This window comes from Ahaetulla prasina, chromosome 1 (assembly GCF_028640845.1).
Source record: "Ahaetulla prasina isolate Xishuangbanna chromosome 1, ASM2864084v1, whole genome shotgun sequence".
Taxonomy (NCBI): domain Eukaryota; kingdom Metazoa; phylum Chordata; class Lepidosauria; order Squamata; family Colubridae; genus Ahaetulla; species Ahaetulla prasina.
The window spans coordinates 3,244,939-3,259,374 of NC_080539.1; the positions used below are offsets into that span (position 1 = coordinate 3,244,939).

Genomic DNA, 14,436 nt, shown 5'->3' on the forward strand with positions numbered 1-14,436 from the left:
TGGCCCCCTACCGGACCCGTTGCAAAGGGAAGAATTGCAGAAGGATTGAGCATCTTAAAAAGGACAGGTGAGAAGGCTCCAGGTAAGAAGGGGTTTCTTTTGGAAGGTGAAAGAGGCAGTGGGGCCTGGGGGGGGATTTTTCCGTTGGGGGGGTGGCACTAATAATAATTTTAGACAATAATTCTGGTGGATGATGCATTCTGCAAAAATTGTTTCTATTTATAGCATCAGTGTACCTAGTTAATGCAAAATCACTTTGAGAAATGACATTTGCTTGCACATCTTAAATCACTCCACAGCTCCATCTTTTATTCCTATTTGTAGCGCACCTTCTGGATGTGCGGTATTTTGCAAAAAAAAAAAAAAAAAGGATTTCCGAGAGAAAAAGACTTATTTTAAAAATATAAAAAAAAGCCCCTTTAGAGGACAGAATGGGGTGTGGAATAATAGAGCGTTGAGGCCTAACAAAAGCCGGTTAGGGAAAATCTACTTGGCTTAGAGAGAATGCTTATGCAGTTTTCTTGCAACAGATGTGGAGATGTGTAGTCATTGCTTGCTGCTGTTGTTTTCTCAACTTCCCAATGTAGTTTACAGCCCTGGGAATTCCCTGTAATCTCCATCCAACTACTGACCGGATTCAAATTAAATTAGCAAAATTAGCCAAAATTGGCCACGTGCTGCCATCTAGCCCGAAAAAGCAAAATAGCAAGCTTAAAGAAGTATATTCTGATTACCCATATATTAATAAAGTATATCAGTTTGTAATATTGTTCCTAGGCTGCTATCTAATCTGTCAAAGGGTCAGAGGGTCTACATTCACCTGGTTATTTATTTTCTGGATTTAGTTCACCAAACTCCCAACTAACAGAAAGACCCGGGACACATATCCACCAATTCCCATGTTTAAGCTAACCATTTTAGAGTGTTATGTGAACACCAGTACTGCGTAAATTTAATTAAGGGAAGGAAGGAATAGAATATACTATAATAGAGTTGGAAGGGGCCTTGGGGGGGTCTTCTAGTCCAAACCCCTGCTCAGGCAGGAAACCCCATACCAGCATTTAGAAAAATGGTTGTCCAATCTCTTCTTTAAAACTTCCATTGTTGGAGCATTCAAAGAACAAAGGGAGGGAGGAGGGAAGGAAGGAAGGAAGGAAGGAAGATTGAGAGGAGGAAGAAAGGAAGGAGAGATGGATGGAGAGAGGAATGGAGGGAGAAAGGAAGAAAGGAAGAAAGGAAGGAAAGAAGGAAGTAGGGGTTGGAGAGGAAGGGAGGAAGGAAGAATGGAGAGAATAGAATAGAATAGAATAGAATAGAATAGAATAGAATAGAATAGAATAGAATTTTTATTGGCCAAGCTTTTTTGTTTTGTTTTGTTCCATTTGATGGAACATTTACACACATAGGAGACTGGAGGCTAAAACATATGAAGAACGGTTGCAGGAACTGGGTATGTCTAGTTTAATGAAAAGAAGGACTAGGGGAGATATGATAGCTGTGTTCCAATATCTCAGGGGCTGCCCCAAAGAAGAGGGAGTCAAACTATTCTCCAAAGCACCTGAGGGTAGAACAAGAAGCAATGGGTGGAAACTAATCAAGGAGAGAAGCAACTTAGAACTAAGGAGAAATTTCCTGACAGTTAGAACAATTAATCAGTGGAACAACTTGCCTGCAGAAGCTGTGAATGCTCCAACACTGGAAATTTTTAAGAAAATGTTGGATAGCCATTTGTCTGAAATGGTGTATTGTTTCCTGTCTGGGCAGGGGGTTGGACTAGAAGGCCTCCAAGGTCCCTTCCAACTCTGATATTATTATTATTATTATTATTATTATTATTATTATTATTATTATTATTAGAATAGAATAGAATAGAATAGAATAGAATAGAATAGAATAGAATAGAATAGAATAGAATAGAATAGAATTTTTTATTGGCCAAGTGTGATTGGACACACAAGGAATTTGTCTTGGTGCATATGCTCTCAGTGTACATAAAAGAAAAGATACCTTCATCAAGGTACAACATTTACAACACAATTGATGGTCAATATATCAATATAAATCATAAGGATTGCCAGCAACAAAGTTACAGTCATACAGTCATAAGTGGAAAGAGATTGGTGATGGGAACTATGAGAAGATTAATAGTAGTGCAGATTCAGAGGAAGGAAGAAAAGAAGAATGGAGAGGAGGAAGAAAGAAAGGAAGGATGGAGGGAGGGAGAGAGGAATGGAGGGAGGGAGGGAGGAAAGAAGGAAGGAAGGAAGGGAGAATGGAGAGGAAGGAAAGAAGGAAGTAGGGGTTCTTTCTTTCTTTCTCCCTCTCCCCCACATCTCTCCCTGTTTCTTTTTTCTTTCTTTCTCTGATATGAATTTTATTTATTGCCAAGGTTAAAATTCTCTTTCTTGCTTGCTTTCCCTCCCTCCCTCCCTCCCTCCTTCCTTCCTTCCATCTTTCTTTCTTTCTTTCTTTCTTTCTTTCTTTCTTTCTTTCTTTCTTTCTTTCTTTCTTTCTTTCTCTCCCTCTCTCTCTCTCCCTCCCTCTTTCTCTTTTCTTTCTTTCTCTGATATGAATTTTATTTATTTCCAAGGCTAAAATTCTTGCTTGTTTTCCTTCCTTCCTTCCTTCCTTCCTTCCTTCTTTCCTTCCTTCCTTCCTTCCTTCCTTCCTTCCTTCCTTCCTTCCTTCCTTCCTTCCTTCCATATGAATTTTATTTATTTCCAAGGTTAAAATGCAACATTCTTTCTTTCTCCTTCTCCCTCTCTCCTTCTCCCACTCTCCCTCCTCAATCCCTCCCTTCCTCCGTCTCCCCCCTTATATCTCCCCCCACTTTAGTCGGATTGGTAAGTGTAGCGTGGGCTGATCCAGAATGATAGCAACGTGCATAAAACAGTCAGCATCTCAGACAATAATTTTTTAAAAATACCCTGCCATTCCCAGCCCTCCCTTACACCGAAGGGGTGGGTGATTTGAGGTGAAGCCCCCCTCCTCCTCCTCCTCCTCTTCCAATGCTCTGCCACGGAGAGCAGCCAGGAGCTTCCCATGCGCAGGTCTCTTCAAAACAAAATGTGGAATTAAATGCCCTCTCGCCCCTGAGGGTGCAAAAGTGCCTTCTCTTATTCTGTAATTTCCAAGTGGTTGAATTTCCGTTCCTGACATTAAACAGCCCAGGAAGACAGTTGGCTCTCCTCTTCTCATTCCCACATTCCCTAAGTTCTCGCGAGGCAGAGGCTCCTTTTAATTACAGGTAGTCCTCGACTTACAACGATTCATTTAGTGACCGTTTCAGAGTTGCAACGGCACTGGGGGGGGAAAGTGTGACTGTTTTCCGCACTTACGACCGTTGCAGAATTCCCGCGGTCGTGTGATCAAAATTCAGACGCTGGGCAACGGGCTCGTATTTATGACGGTCGCAATGCCCTGGGGAGGGGGGGAAGGTCACATGACCCCCTTTTGGCAACCTTGTGATATGCAAAGTCAATAGTTGTTCACCTAACAACTGTGGTAAAAAGGTCATAAAACGGGGCAAAACTCATTTAATAACTGTCTTGCCTAGCCATGGAAATTTTTGGGCTCCATTGTGTTCGTAAGTCAAGGACTACCGGTATGGGAGACCGGGGAAATTCCTGATCTTCACAGATCAGCTGGCTAAAAAAACAGAATTGAAATGGAAATCCTTCTTTAGATGTCATGGCCATCTCTATTTGCTTCGACCTGATTCAAGGTGTCTGGAAGACAAAAGCAAAGCAGTTTTCCTGAAATTTCAAGGCACATTTTTTAATATCACTCTATAAAGCAGGGGTCTCCAACCTTGGTCCCTTTAAGACTTGTGGACTTCAACTCCCAGAGTCCCTCAGCCAGCAAAGCTGGCTGAGGAACTCTGGGAGTTGCAGTCCACAAGTCTTAAAGGGACCAAGGTTGGAGACCCCTGCTATAAAGCCTTAGTAAGGCCACACCTAGGGTCCTGCATCCAGTTTTGGTCTCCACACCATGAAAAAGATGTTGAGACTCTAGAAAAAGTGCAGAGAAGAGCAACCAGGATGATGAGGGGACTGGAGGCTCAAACATACGATGAACGGTTGCAGGAACTGGGCCTGGCTAGTCTAGTGAAGAGAAGGACCAGGGGAGACAGGAGAGCATCTTCCAATATTTGGGGGGCTGCCACAGAGAGGAGGAAGGGGGTCAAGCTATTTTCCAAAGAAGGCCAGACAAGGAATAATGAATAGAAACTGAACAAGGAGAGATTCAACTTCGAAATAAAGAGAAATTTCCTGACAGTGAGAACAATTCACCCATGTAACAGCTTGCCACCAGAAGTTGTGGGAGCTTCATCCCTTGGAAGCTTTCGAGAAGAGACTGGGCTGCCATCGGTCAGAAATGGTGTGGGGTCTCCTGCTTGGGCGGAGAGGAGAGGTGGACTAGATGACCTTCGAGGTCCCTTCCAACTCTACGCTTCTAAAGATTGCAAACTTGAGCCAAGCTTTTTAGAAGTCTGTACATCTCTGCTCTCCCCAAAAAACTGCTCTTTAAGAGAACCGCAGTTAAAATCCTTCCAAAATACTGGATGCTTTTTTTTTTGACCTTCGAGAATAAATACTGGTAGCTCTTAACTTACAAAACACAATCGAGGCCCAAGACTCCCGTTACTAAGCAAGGCAGCCATTTAGTTGAGTTCTGCCCCATTCCATGACCTTCCATGTCCCCCGTCGTTAAGTGAATCGCTGCCCTTCAGTTAGTAACACGGTCGTGAAGTGAATCCAGCTTCCCCATCAACGTCGCTTTACAGACGGCCGCAAACGGGGACCCCCCTGTCCCCTGGAAACATTGCAACTGTCATAAGTACAAGCCAGTTGCCAGGCGTCTTAATTTTGACCACGGGGAACGCTGCAACGGATCTAAGTGTGAAAAACGGCCGCAGGTCGCTTTTTCCCAGTGCCGTCGTAACTTTCAAACGGTCACTCAGCGGACGGTTGTAGGTTGAGGAGGAGTCCCTGTAATGCACTGGGAGGATTCCCACGGGATCAGAAAGATCACGAGATCAAAGACTCCCCAGGAAAAAGGTAGGATGGAGATGGCTACGGGGGTTGGAGGAGGTCACGCGAGGGAAGCGACGCCTGGGTGTAGCCTTGTTGTAGAGAGGGGTCACGCCGGGATTCGGCTCTAGGAACAGTGGCTTGGCTGCTCCGTAGATACAACAGGAAGAAGCGATTCATCTACTCTAAAGTGCACCATAATTACGATCCCGTCTTCGGTCCAAGAGTCCCCTTTGTGGCTCGCTTGCTTTTTTTCCTTTTAAGTCCCTGCAATTAAACCGAAATGTCCAGCTGCCCAGCCTCCTTTGATCCTCTTTCCGATGGACAAACATAGCTCGTTTTGCTTCTCACCGAGCCGGGCATGGCTGGGCAGGGATGAGTGTCTTTGTAGTAGCTTCCACCTCTCTTCGGTATGGGGAGGCGAAGGGAAGAAAAGAAGGGAAAAAGCAGGAATGGGCTTTTCCCTATACGTAAAGCAGGGATTCTGGGCCCCTTTTATTAAGATGTCCGGACTTCGACTCCCAGAATTCCCCAGCCATTCAGAATTTTGGGAGTTAAAGTCCTGACATTTTCGAGTGGCCAACATCGACCAAAGAATATTATTGGGCCACCTAAACTGAGTGTAGACACTAAAATTATTCGTTTAGTTTTTCCCTAGTTGGATCATGAAACGTTTGCAAGAAAACAGCCAATCTCAGAGAGTACCCACAATTCTCCTCCTCCTCCTCCTTCTCCTCTCTGCAAATCCCTCTCCCTTCTAGTCCTCATGATGTTATCTAGCTGGGTCATGAAATGTCTGCAAGAAAACAGCCAATCTCAGAGAGTATCCATAATTCTCCTCCTCCTCCTCCTCTCTGCAAATCCCTCTCCCTTCTAGTCCTCATGATGTTATCTAGCTGGGTCATGAAATGTCTGCAAGAAAACAGCCAATCTCAGAGAGTACCGAATCTGCAAGGACGGAGTCAGAAAATAGCCCAAATCTGCAAGGACGGAGTCAGAAAATACCCCGAATCTGCGAGGACGGAGTCAGAAAATATCCCGAATCTGCAAGGATGGAGTCAGAAAATAGCCCAAATCTGCAAGGACACAGTCAGAAAATAGCCCGAATCTGCGAGGACAGAGTCAGAAACTAGCCCGAATCTGCGAGAACGGAGTCAGAAAATAGCCTGAATCTGCGAGAACTGAGTCAGAAAATAGCCTGAATCTGCAAGGACAGAGTCACAAGGCCAAGGCTCAGAATGAACTAAGACCTGTCTAAGGATTCCTACCTCTTGGGGGGGCGGGTTGGACTAGAAGACCTCCCAGATCCCTTCCAGCCCTGTGATTCCTATACATACTTTGGAGCGAAGTTGAAAGACAACTTTTTGGCAAGTCGTCTTTCAAGGCGAGTCAGAAAGCTTGGAATGGGAAAAGGGGAGCGATGTATTGGGATCCGACTGGTGCCCATTTTGGAAGGGGAAAAGAAGAAGGGCCGGGAATGGTTGGCTCGGGAATTCTGGGAGTTGAAGCCCACAAGTCATTAAAGGGCCATCGCTCCCCACCCGCCAGGTGTTACAAACAGCTTTTCTGATATTTCCATTGTCCTGGACCAAGTCAGCTCTCCTCCTTGGGAGTTGGGAGAGATGGGATGGACTGCAAGCCATCTTATTTTATTTTATTTATTTATTTTAATTATTTATTTTGTCAATCATATATAAAATAACAAGTAAAAATATAAACATAATTTGGATACATGAAAAGAGTAAGTAGAAAAAGGAAACAATAGGACAGGAATGGTGGGCACGCTTGTGCTCTTATGCACACCCCTTACAGACCTCAGACCACAGGAATGGGGTGAGGTCAATAATAGATAGTTTTTGGTTAAAGCTTTGGGGATTTTGGGAAGAGACCACAGAGTCAGGTAGTGCATTCCAGGCATTAACAACTCTGTTTCTGAAGTCATATTTTCTGAAGTCGAGTTTAGTGCGGTTCACTTTAAGTTTGTATCTATTGTGTGCTCGTGTATTGTTGTGGTTGAAGCTGAAGTAGTCATTGACAGGTAGGACATTGTGCAAGATAATTTTATGTACTATGCTTAGGTTAGACTGAAGTCGGCGTAGTTCTAAGTTGTCTAAGCCCAAAATTTCAGGTCTGGTGGCCTAAGGTATTTTATTGCAGATAGAGGAGTGGAGGACTCTTCTCGTGAAATATCTCTGGACTCTCTCGATTGTATTTTATGTCTGATATGCAGTGCGGGTTCCAGACAGATGAGCTGTATTCAAGGATTGGTCTGGCAAATGTTTTGCATGCTCTAGTTAGCAGTACAATATTACCAGAGAAGAAGCTACGCAAGATTAGGTTAACAACTCTTAGTGCCTTTTTGTCAATGTTGTTACAGTGGGCTCTGTAGATCTTTAGAAATGAGTATTCCAAGGTCCTTGACAGAGTGAGGGTCGTCTATAAGGTCATGTCCATCTAATTTGTATTTTATGTTTTGATATATATTTTTTTGCCAGTGTGCAAGATGGAGCATTTGTTGGTTGAGATTTGAAATTGCCACTTGTTAGACCAATCTGACACATAGCCAAGGTCTTTTTGAAGGGCAGTTGCATTGTCTTTATTGTAGTTATATTTCTTATATTCTTCTTTTCTTCTTTCCCCCTCCGCTTATATTCTTCTTTTTCTCTCCCTCTTTGGATGGAAACTCAGTGGGAACAAACTGGCCAGGAAAGAGGAACTCGCTTTAGAAAGAGATGCTGTTGTTGGGTGCCTTTCCTTTTTGAGAACTTCTCCTTTTTAAAAATAAATAGAAATCCCGCGCTTGCTTGCCAAACAGCTCACTTCTCCTTAAATTGTGCAGAAAATGATCCTTTGCAGCCGGAAAGGCGTTTATGCTTGGAAAGATAGTTGAGGCCAAACTTTATGCATTTTATGAATTGTGTGAGGTCTTTGGTGCTCTGTGAGCTTGGTCGTTTTCTGCAGGATCCTATCTGGGTCGGTTGCCAGGATCAGAGGTTTATAGTCTTCCAAGCTTTTGGACTCATGCTGCAGCCCATCCTCCCTCGGGGAATGTCTTTCCAACAGAAAACTTGGAAAACTAAACCTCTGGTCCCACTGACTGACCCAGATTGGATCCGGTAACGTTATTCTGGGACACGTATATTTGCCGTCGTTCGTTGGTTGTTTTCTTGCTGACGTTTCATTACCCAGCTAGGGAATCACATCAGTGCTAAAAGGCAGTGGGGGGTCTACTCTCTACAAGGAAGCTACTTGTATAGAAATGAGCCGATCCTCCTCCCTTCTAGCACTGGAGATGTTCCCTAGTTGGGTCATGAAACGTCTGCAAGAAAACCACCAAGCTCAGAGAGGACCAAGTCCTCCTGCTCCCTCCTCCTCCTCCTCTTCTTTCTCTTCTTCATCTTTCTCTTCTTCCTCCTCCTCCTTTTCTGCTTCCTTACACAACATACCCACTCCCTTCTAGCACTGATGATGTTACCTAGTTGGGTCATGAAATGTCTATAAGAAACCCACCAAGCTCAGAGAGCTTCAAGGACCCCAGCTCCTCCTCCTCCTCCTCCTCCTTCTCTTTCTCCTCCTCCTCCTGTCTGCAAACCCCCCTCCCTTCTAGCACTGATGATGTTACCTAGTTGGGTCATGAAATGTCTATAAGAAACCCACCAAGCTCAGAGAGCTTCAAGGACCCCAGCTCCTCCTCCTCCTCCTTCTCCTTCTCTTTCTCCTCCTCCTCCTGTCTGCAAACCCCTCTCCCTTCTAGCACTGATGCTATTCCCTAGTTGGGTCATGAAACATCGGAAACAAGGAAAAAAAACATTCAAGCTTAGAAGATGGCCAAGGACCTCGCAAATCTACCCCGAGCTACAGATAATCTTACGTTACTAAAACAAATTTATTAATACCGCAGTAGGTGGATAGGGCGCACCACACAAAGCGGCTAAAGTCCCCTAGTTACGGAAACCAGGCTAAACATGCATAAAGTCTAAAGCACAAAAAAGAAGAAACGATGCTTTCTAGCGTATTGCTTGAACCGCAGGAATCTTTTGAGTGGGTGCGTAATTTTTTTTTCCCACTTTGAGCTTTTCGTGACTTGATATATAACAATGATTATTACATGCTTTTGCAGCCCTCCCGTCTCTTGGTTTCGCTCAGATCAGCTCCCAGAAGGACAGAATGGAGAAGGAAGAAGCAAGGGTGCATTATTTAAATTTAAATAATAATAAATAAATTTGGTGTGTGTGTGTGTATGTGTGTGAGCACCTGGGCCATTACAAGTAGTCCTTGATTTATGACCACAATTGAGAGCAGAATATCTGCTGCTAAGCAAGGCGGTTGTTTATTTATTTATTTATTTATTTATTTATTCAATTAATATACCGCCGCCCTTCTCCCGAAGGACTCAGGGCAGTTTACAGCCAAATAAAAACAGAGTTACAAATTTTTTTTAAAAAAAGCATTTTAAAATCTAAATTCAATTAGGCCGAAACGAATAAAGCAACCATAATAAAACCCACATTTAAAATACGTTAGGCCAGCCCTGCACGGTAAAACAAGAGGGTCTTTAACTCGCGTCGGAAGGTCCGGAGGTCGGGGAGTTGGCGTGTCCCCGGAGGCAGCTCGTTCCAGAGGGCAGGAGCCCCCACGGAGAAGGCCCTCCCCCTGGGCGTCGCCAGTCGACATTGTTTGGCTGACGGTACCCCTGAGGAGGCCCTCCCTATAGGAGCGCACAGGTCACTGGTGGCAGCAGGCGGTCCCGTAAATAACCCGGTCCTATGCCATGGAGCGCTTTAAAGATGATAACCAACACCTTGAATTGCACCCGGAAGACCACCGGAAGCCAGTGCAGCTTGCGCAGGAGAGGTGTTACATGGGAGCTTCGAGTCACTCCCTCTATCACCCGCGCAGCCGCATTCTGGACCAGTTGGAGCCTCCGGGTGCTCTTCAAGGGGAGCCCCATGTAGAGAGCATTACAGTAATCCAGGCGGGAAGTGACGAGGGCGTGAGTGACTGTGCACAGGGAATCCCGGTCTAGGAAGGAACGCAACTGGCGTATCAGGCGAACCTGATAAAAAGCTCCCCTGGCGACGGCTGTTATATATATGTTAACTGAACCGTGCCAAGTTTTACGAGCTTTCATGGTTGTTAAGCAAATCGCTGCAGTCGCTAAGTGAATCACGTCATTGTTAAACAAATCCAGCTTCCCCCATTGACTTTGCATGTCTCAGATGGGGATCACGTGACCCCCCCGGGAGGCTGCAACTGTCACGATCACATATCAGTTGGCAACCAAATTTTGATCCCAAGACCATAGGGATGCTGCAACAACCATACGTATGAGGATTGGTCATAACTCAGTTTTTAAAGTACTGTTATCATCTCCCCCCATCATCTCCTTTTTTCATTGAACCAGACATACACAATTCCTGCGGCCCCCTAATCATCTTTGTTGCTCTTCTCTGTATGCTTTCTGTTCGAAATTCTGTTTATATAGAAGCACCACGAAGCAAACAAAAAGAACAGTCACCATGTGCTTTACTGCTCAACTGTATTAACCGTAACAGGAAACGCTATTTAGAACAAATTGAACTACAGATCACAGATGCAAACTAAACACCGTAACCTTCTGGTTGAACGATTCTATAGTTGTTGCAATTCGAGATGCATGTCAACATGTATTCTATCACGTTCCAGAATCTCAGCATCTTCTTTCTATATAAGGGCGGATCTTAGGCACAGAAACAATGAGGGGTGGGGGAGGTGCGGTCCGACTCATCTGCCATTCTTGGTTTTGGGCGGTGTGCTCTTTGTTGACCACAGACCGGGATCAACCCAGCCATTTCGAAGCATCCACCTCCTAATTGCAGGCTCCGCTCTTTGAGGTCGAACTCAATATTTTTGAGGGAGGAAGTAGCCAACGTTATAATTTGAAATTATACAGTCTCTCTTTGCAGGAAAAAAAACATCTGCAGTGGCACGTTTTGGGGGCTCTTGAAGAAGCATCTGCAGCCTAGTGACACGATGCCCAGCAGGACTGTGAAGACAGGTGGTCCTCAACTTACAACCGTTCATTGAGTGACCGTTCGAAGTTACCATTTTTCACACTTTTTCACACATTGCAGCTTCCCCACGGCCAGTTACTTGGCAACTGCCTCATATTTATGACGCTTGCAGCATCCCGGGGTCACGTGATCCCCTTTTTGCGACCTCCCGACGAGCAAAGTCAATGGGGCAGCCGGATTCACTTAACGACCGTGTCACTAACTTAGCAATTGAGGTGATTCACTTAACAGTATCTTTAGGATACTATAGCAGTATTCCAGTATTGGAGGGGCTGATCCAAAGAAGAAGGGGAGGGGTCAGCTTATTTTCCAAAGCACCCGAAGGCAGGACAAAAAACAACGGATGGGAACTCATCAAGGAGAGAAGCAACCTGGAATTGAGGAGAAACTTCCTGACAATGAGGATAATTAACCAGTGGAACAGCTTGCCACAAGAAATTGTGGGTGTTTCATCTCTGGAGGCTTTTAAGAAGAGACTGTCTCAAATTGTACAAGGTCTCCTGCTTGAGGAGAAAGCTGGACTAGGAGACCTCCAAGGTCCCTCCCAGCTCTGTTATTTCTATTATTCTATGGATGGATAGGAAAGAAGGAAGGAAGGAAGGAAGGAAGGAAGGAAGGAAGGAAGGAAGGAAGGAAGGAAGGGAGGACAGACAATGGATGGAAACTAACCAAGGAGAGAAGCAACCTGGAATTAAGGAGAAACTTCCTAACAGTGAGGACAATCAACCAATGGAACAACTTGCCACCAGAAGTTGTGGCTGCTCCATCACTGGAGATTTTCAAGAAGAGATTGGACAACCCTTTGTCTGAAATGGTCTAGGGTCTCCTGCTTGAGCAGGGGGGGCTGGACTAGAAGACCTCCAAGGCCCCTTTCAGTTCTATTCTGATTGATTGATTGATTGATTGATTGATTGATTGAAAAGAACTAGGATCTCCTGCTTGAGCAGGGGGCTGGACTAGAAGGCCTTCAAGGCCCCTTCCAGTTCTCTTCTGATTGATTGATTGATTGATTGATTGATTGATTGAAAAGAACTAGGATCTCCTGCTTGGAGCAGGGGGCTGGACTAGAAGACCTCCAAGGCCCCTTTCAGTTCTATTCTGATTGATTGATTGAAAAGGACTAGGGTCTCCTGCTTGAGCAGGGGGCTGGACTAGAAGGCCTTCAAGGCCCCTTTAGTTCTCTTCTGATTGATTGATTGATTGATTGATTGATTGATTGATTGATTGAAAAGAACTAGGATCTCCTGCTTGGAGCAGGGGGCTGGACTAGAAGACCTCCAAGGCCCCTTTCAGTTCTATTCTGATTGATTGATTGATTGATTGATTGATTGATTGATTGAAAAGAAGTAGGATCTCCCTCCTGAGCAGGGGGCTGGACTAGAAGACCTCCAAGGCCCCTTTCAGTTCTATTCTGATTGATTGATTGATTGATTGATTGATTGATTGAAAAGAACTAGGATCTCCTGCTTGAGCAGGGGGCTGGACTAGAAGACCTCCAAGGCCCCTCCCAGTTCTATTCTGATCGATCGATTGATTGATTGAAGAGCCAGCGGGTGGCCCTTGATCCCTCTGCCTTCCCAGATCCTCTCCAGCAATCCTCAAACGGATCGGGTCCTCTCCCCCTGGCTAGTGCCACCTTTCTTTAGAATAAAAGAGGGGGGGGAGGAGAAGGCGGATTTTCCTGTCTCTTCCCTCATCCCCCCCCCCAAAAATTCTGCTCCTGGTGATCCCCCCTGATTGGCGAACACCCTTCCAATGGCCAACTGGCAGCAACCGGATGCCAAAAGCCAAAAAAAAAAAAAAAAAAAAGAGGGAGGGAAGGGGGGGGAAAAAAGAGAGAGAGAAAGAGAGAGAGAGAAAAAAAAGAAGAAACGCCTGGCTTTTCCTGTATGTGAACCGTTCTTATTTTTTATTTTTTTATTTTCCATCAGCCCAAAGAAGAAGGAGGAGGAGGCGGAGAAGAAGCAACAGAGAAGCAGGCAGTTTTTTCTGCGGCTGCTTGCTTGCGATGTGGTTTTTCTGCTGGGGAGTTTCCTGAGCCCGGACTAGCCTTCCTCCCTAGCCTGGCCGGCTGCGGGGCAGACGGAGGAAGCGCGCCCCGTGGATGCCACCCAGCGCAAGGGGCTCCCAGCAAGTAAGTGGGTGCCGGGATCTCCCGGGCAAGGGGGAGGCGGAGGGAGGGAGGGAAGGAAGGAGGGAGGGCGCCTGGCTGGCCTTCCTGACATCTGGCTCCTGCTCTTCATTTGTGGGGAGGGGGGGGGTTAAGCGAGGAAGTAGGGGGGAGAAGAGGAGGGGGGGGTCTTGGGAAATAGGAGTGAGGGGTTGTGAGTTGTGCAAAAGCCGCAGCCTGGACCGTCTCCTTTTTTCCTTGTCTTTTCCTTCCCTATCTCCCTCCTTCTTTCCTTCCCGCCTTCCTTTCTCTCGCCTCTCCTTTCTGCCTTTCCCTTCTTTTCCATTCCTCTCCTTCCTTCCTTCCTTCCTTCCTTCCGCGTGAGTGTAACTTTGTTGCTTGCATCCTTGCGATTTATAGATTCATACGGACGAGGATTGTTTTCCTAGTCAGATCTGATGGCTTATTGTACCCGCATGACTGTCACTGGGTGTTGTTGTGCCTTGTGATTCTTGACGGAATATATTTTATTTTTTTCCCTTTATGTACACGGAGAGCCTATGCACCGAAGACAAATTCCTTATGTGTCCAGTCACACTTAGCCAAATAAAGAATTCTATTCTATTCTTTCCTCTTTATCTCCTTTCTTCCTCTTCCCTCCCTCTTTCCCTCCCTCCCTTCCTCTTTTCCATTCCTCTCCTTTCTTCCTGTCTTCCTCCCTTATCCTTCCTTCCTTCCTTCTTTCCTTCTTTCTCCTTTTCCCTTTATATCCTTCCTTCCTTCCCTCATCTTTCCTTCCTTCCTTCCCTCATCTTTTCTTCCTTCCTCTCTCTCTCCCTTTTCTTTCTACCTTCCTTCCTTCCCCTCTTTTCCCTTATCTCCTTCCTTCCTTCCTCCTCCTCCTCCCTCCTCCCTCCCTCCTCCTTCCTCTTTTCCATTCCTCTCCTTTCTTCTTGTCTTCCTCCCTTATCCTTCCTTCCTTCCTTCTTTCCTTCTTTCTCCTTTTCCCTTTATATCCTTCCTTCCTCCCTCATCTTTCCTTCCTTCCTTCCCTCATCTTTCCTTCCTTCCTCTCTCTCCTTTTCTTTCTACCTTCCTTCCTTCCTCTTTTCCCTTATCTCCTTCCTTCCTTCCTTCCTCCCTCTTCCTCCCTCCCTCCTCCTCCCTCCCTCCTCCCTCCCTTCCTCTTTTCCATTCCTCTCCTTTCTTCCTTCCCTCATCTTTCCTTCCTTCCTTCTTT

At 45.5% G+C, this 14,436-nt stretch overlaps 1 protein-coding gene across 3 annotated transcripts in view; it reads left to right on the top strand.

Moving 5' to 3' along the window:
* The first annotated feature begins 12,988 nt into the window (after positions 1–12,988).
* SPECC1 (sperm antigen with calponin homology and coiled-coil domains 1) overlaps positions 12,989–14,436 on the top strand; it is a 162,040-nt gene continuing 160,592 nt past the window's right edge. Inside the window, exon 1 of one of the 3 annotated variants that reach the window (XR_009152810.1) lies at positions 12,989–13,220. Coding sequence is in view for 2 of the 3 variants with exons in the window: in XM_058163997.1 (XP_058019980.1) it covers positions 13,191–13,220 (30 nt within the window). In the remaining variant the exon portion in view is untranslated. The remainder of the gene's footprint in view (positions 13,221–14,436) is intronic. The other 2 variants (XM_058163997.1, XM_058163994.1) reach the window with 2 other exon arrangements.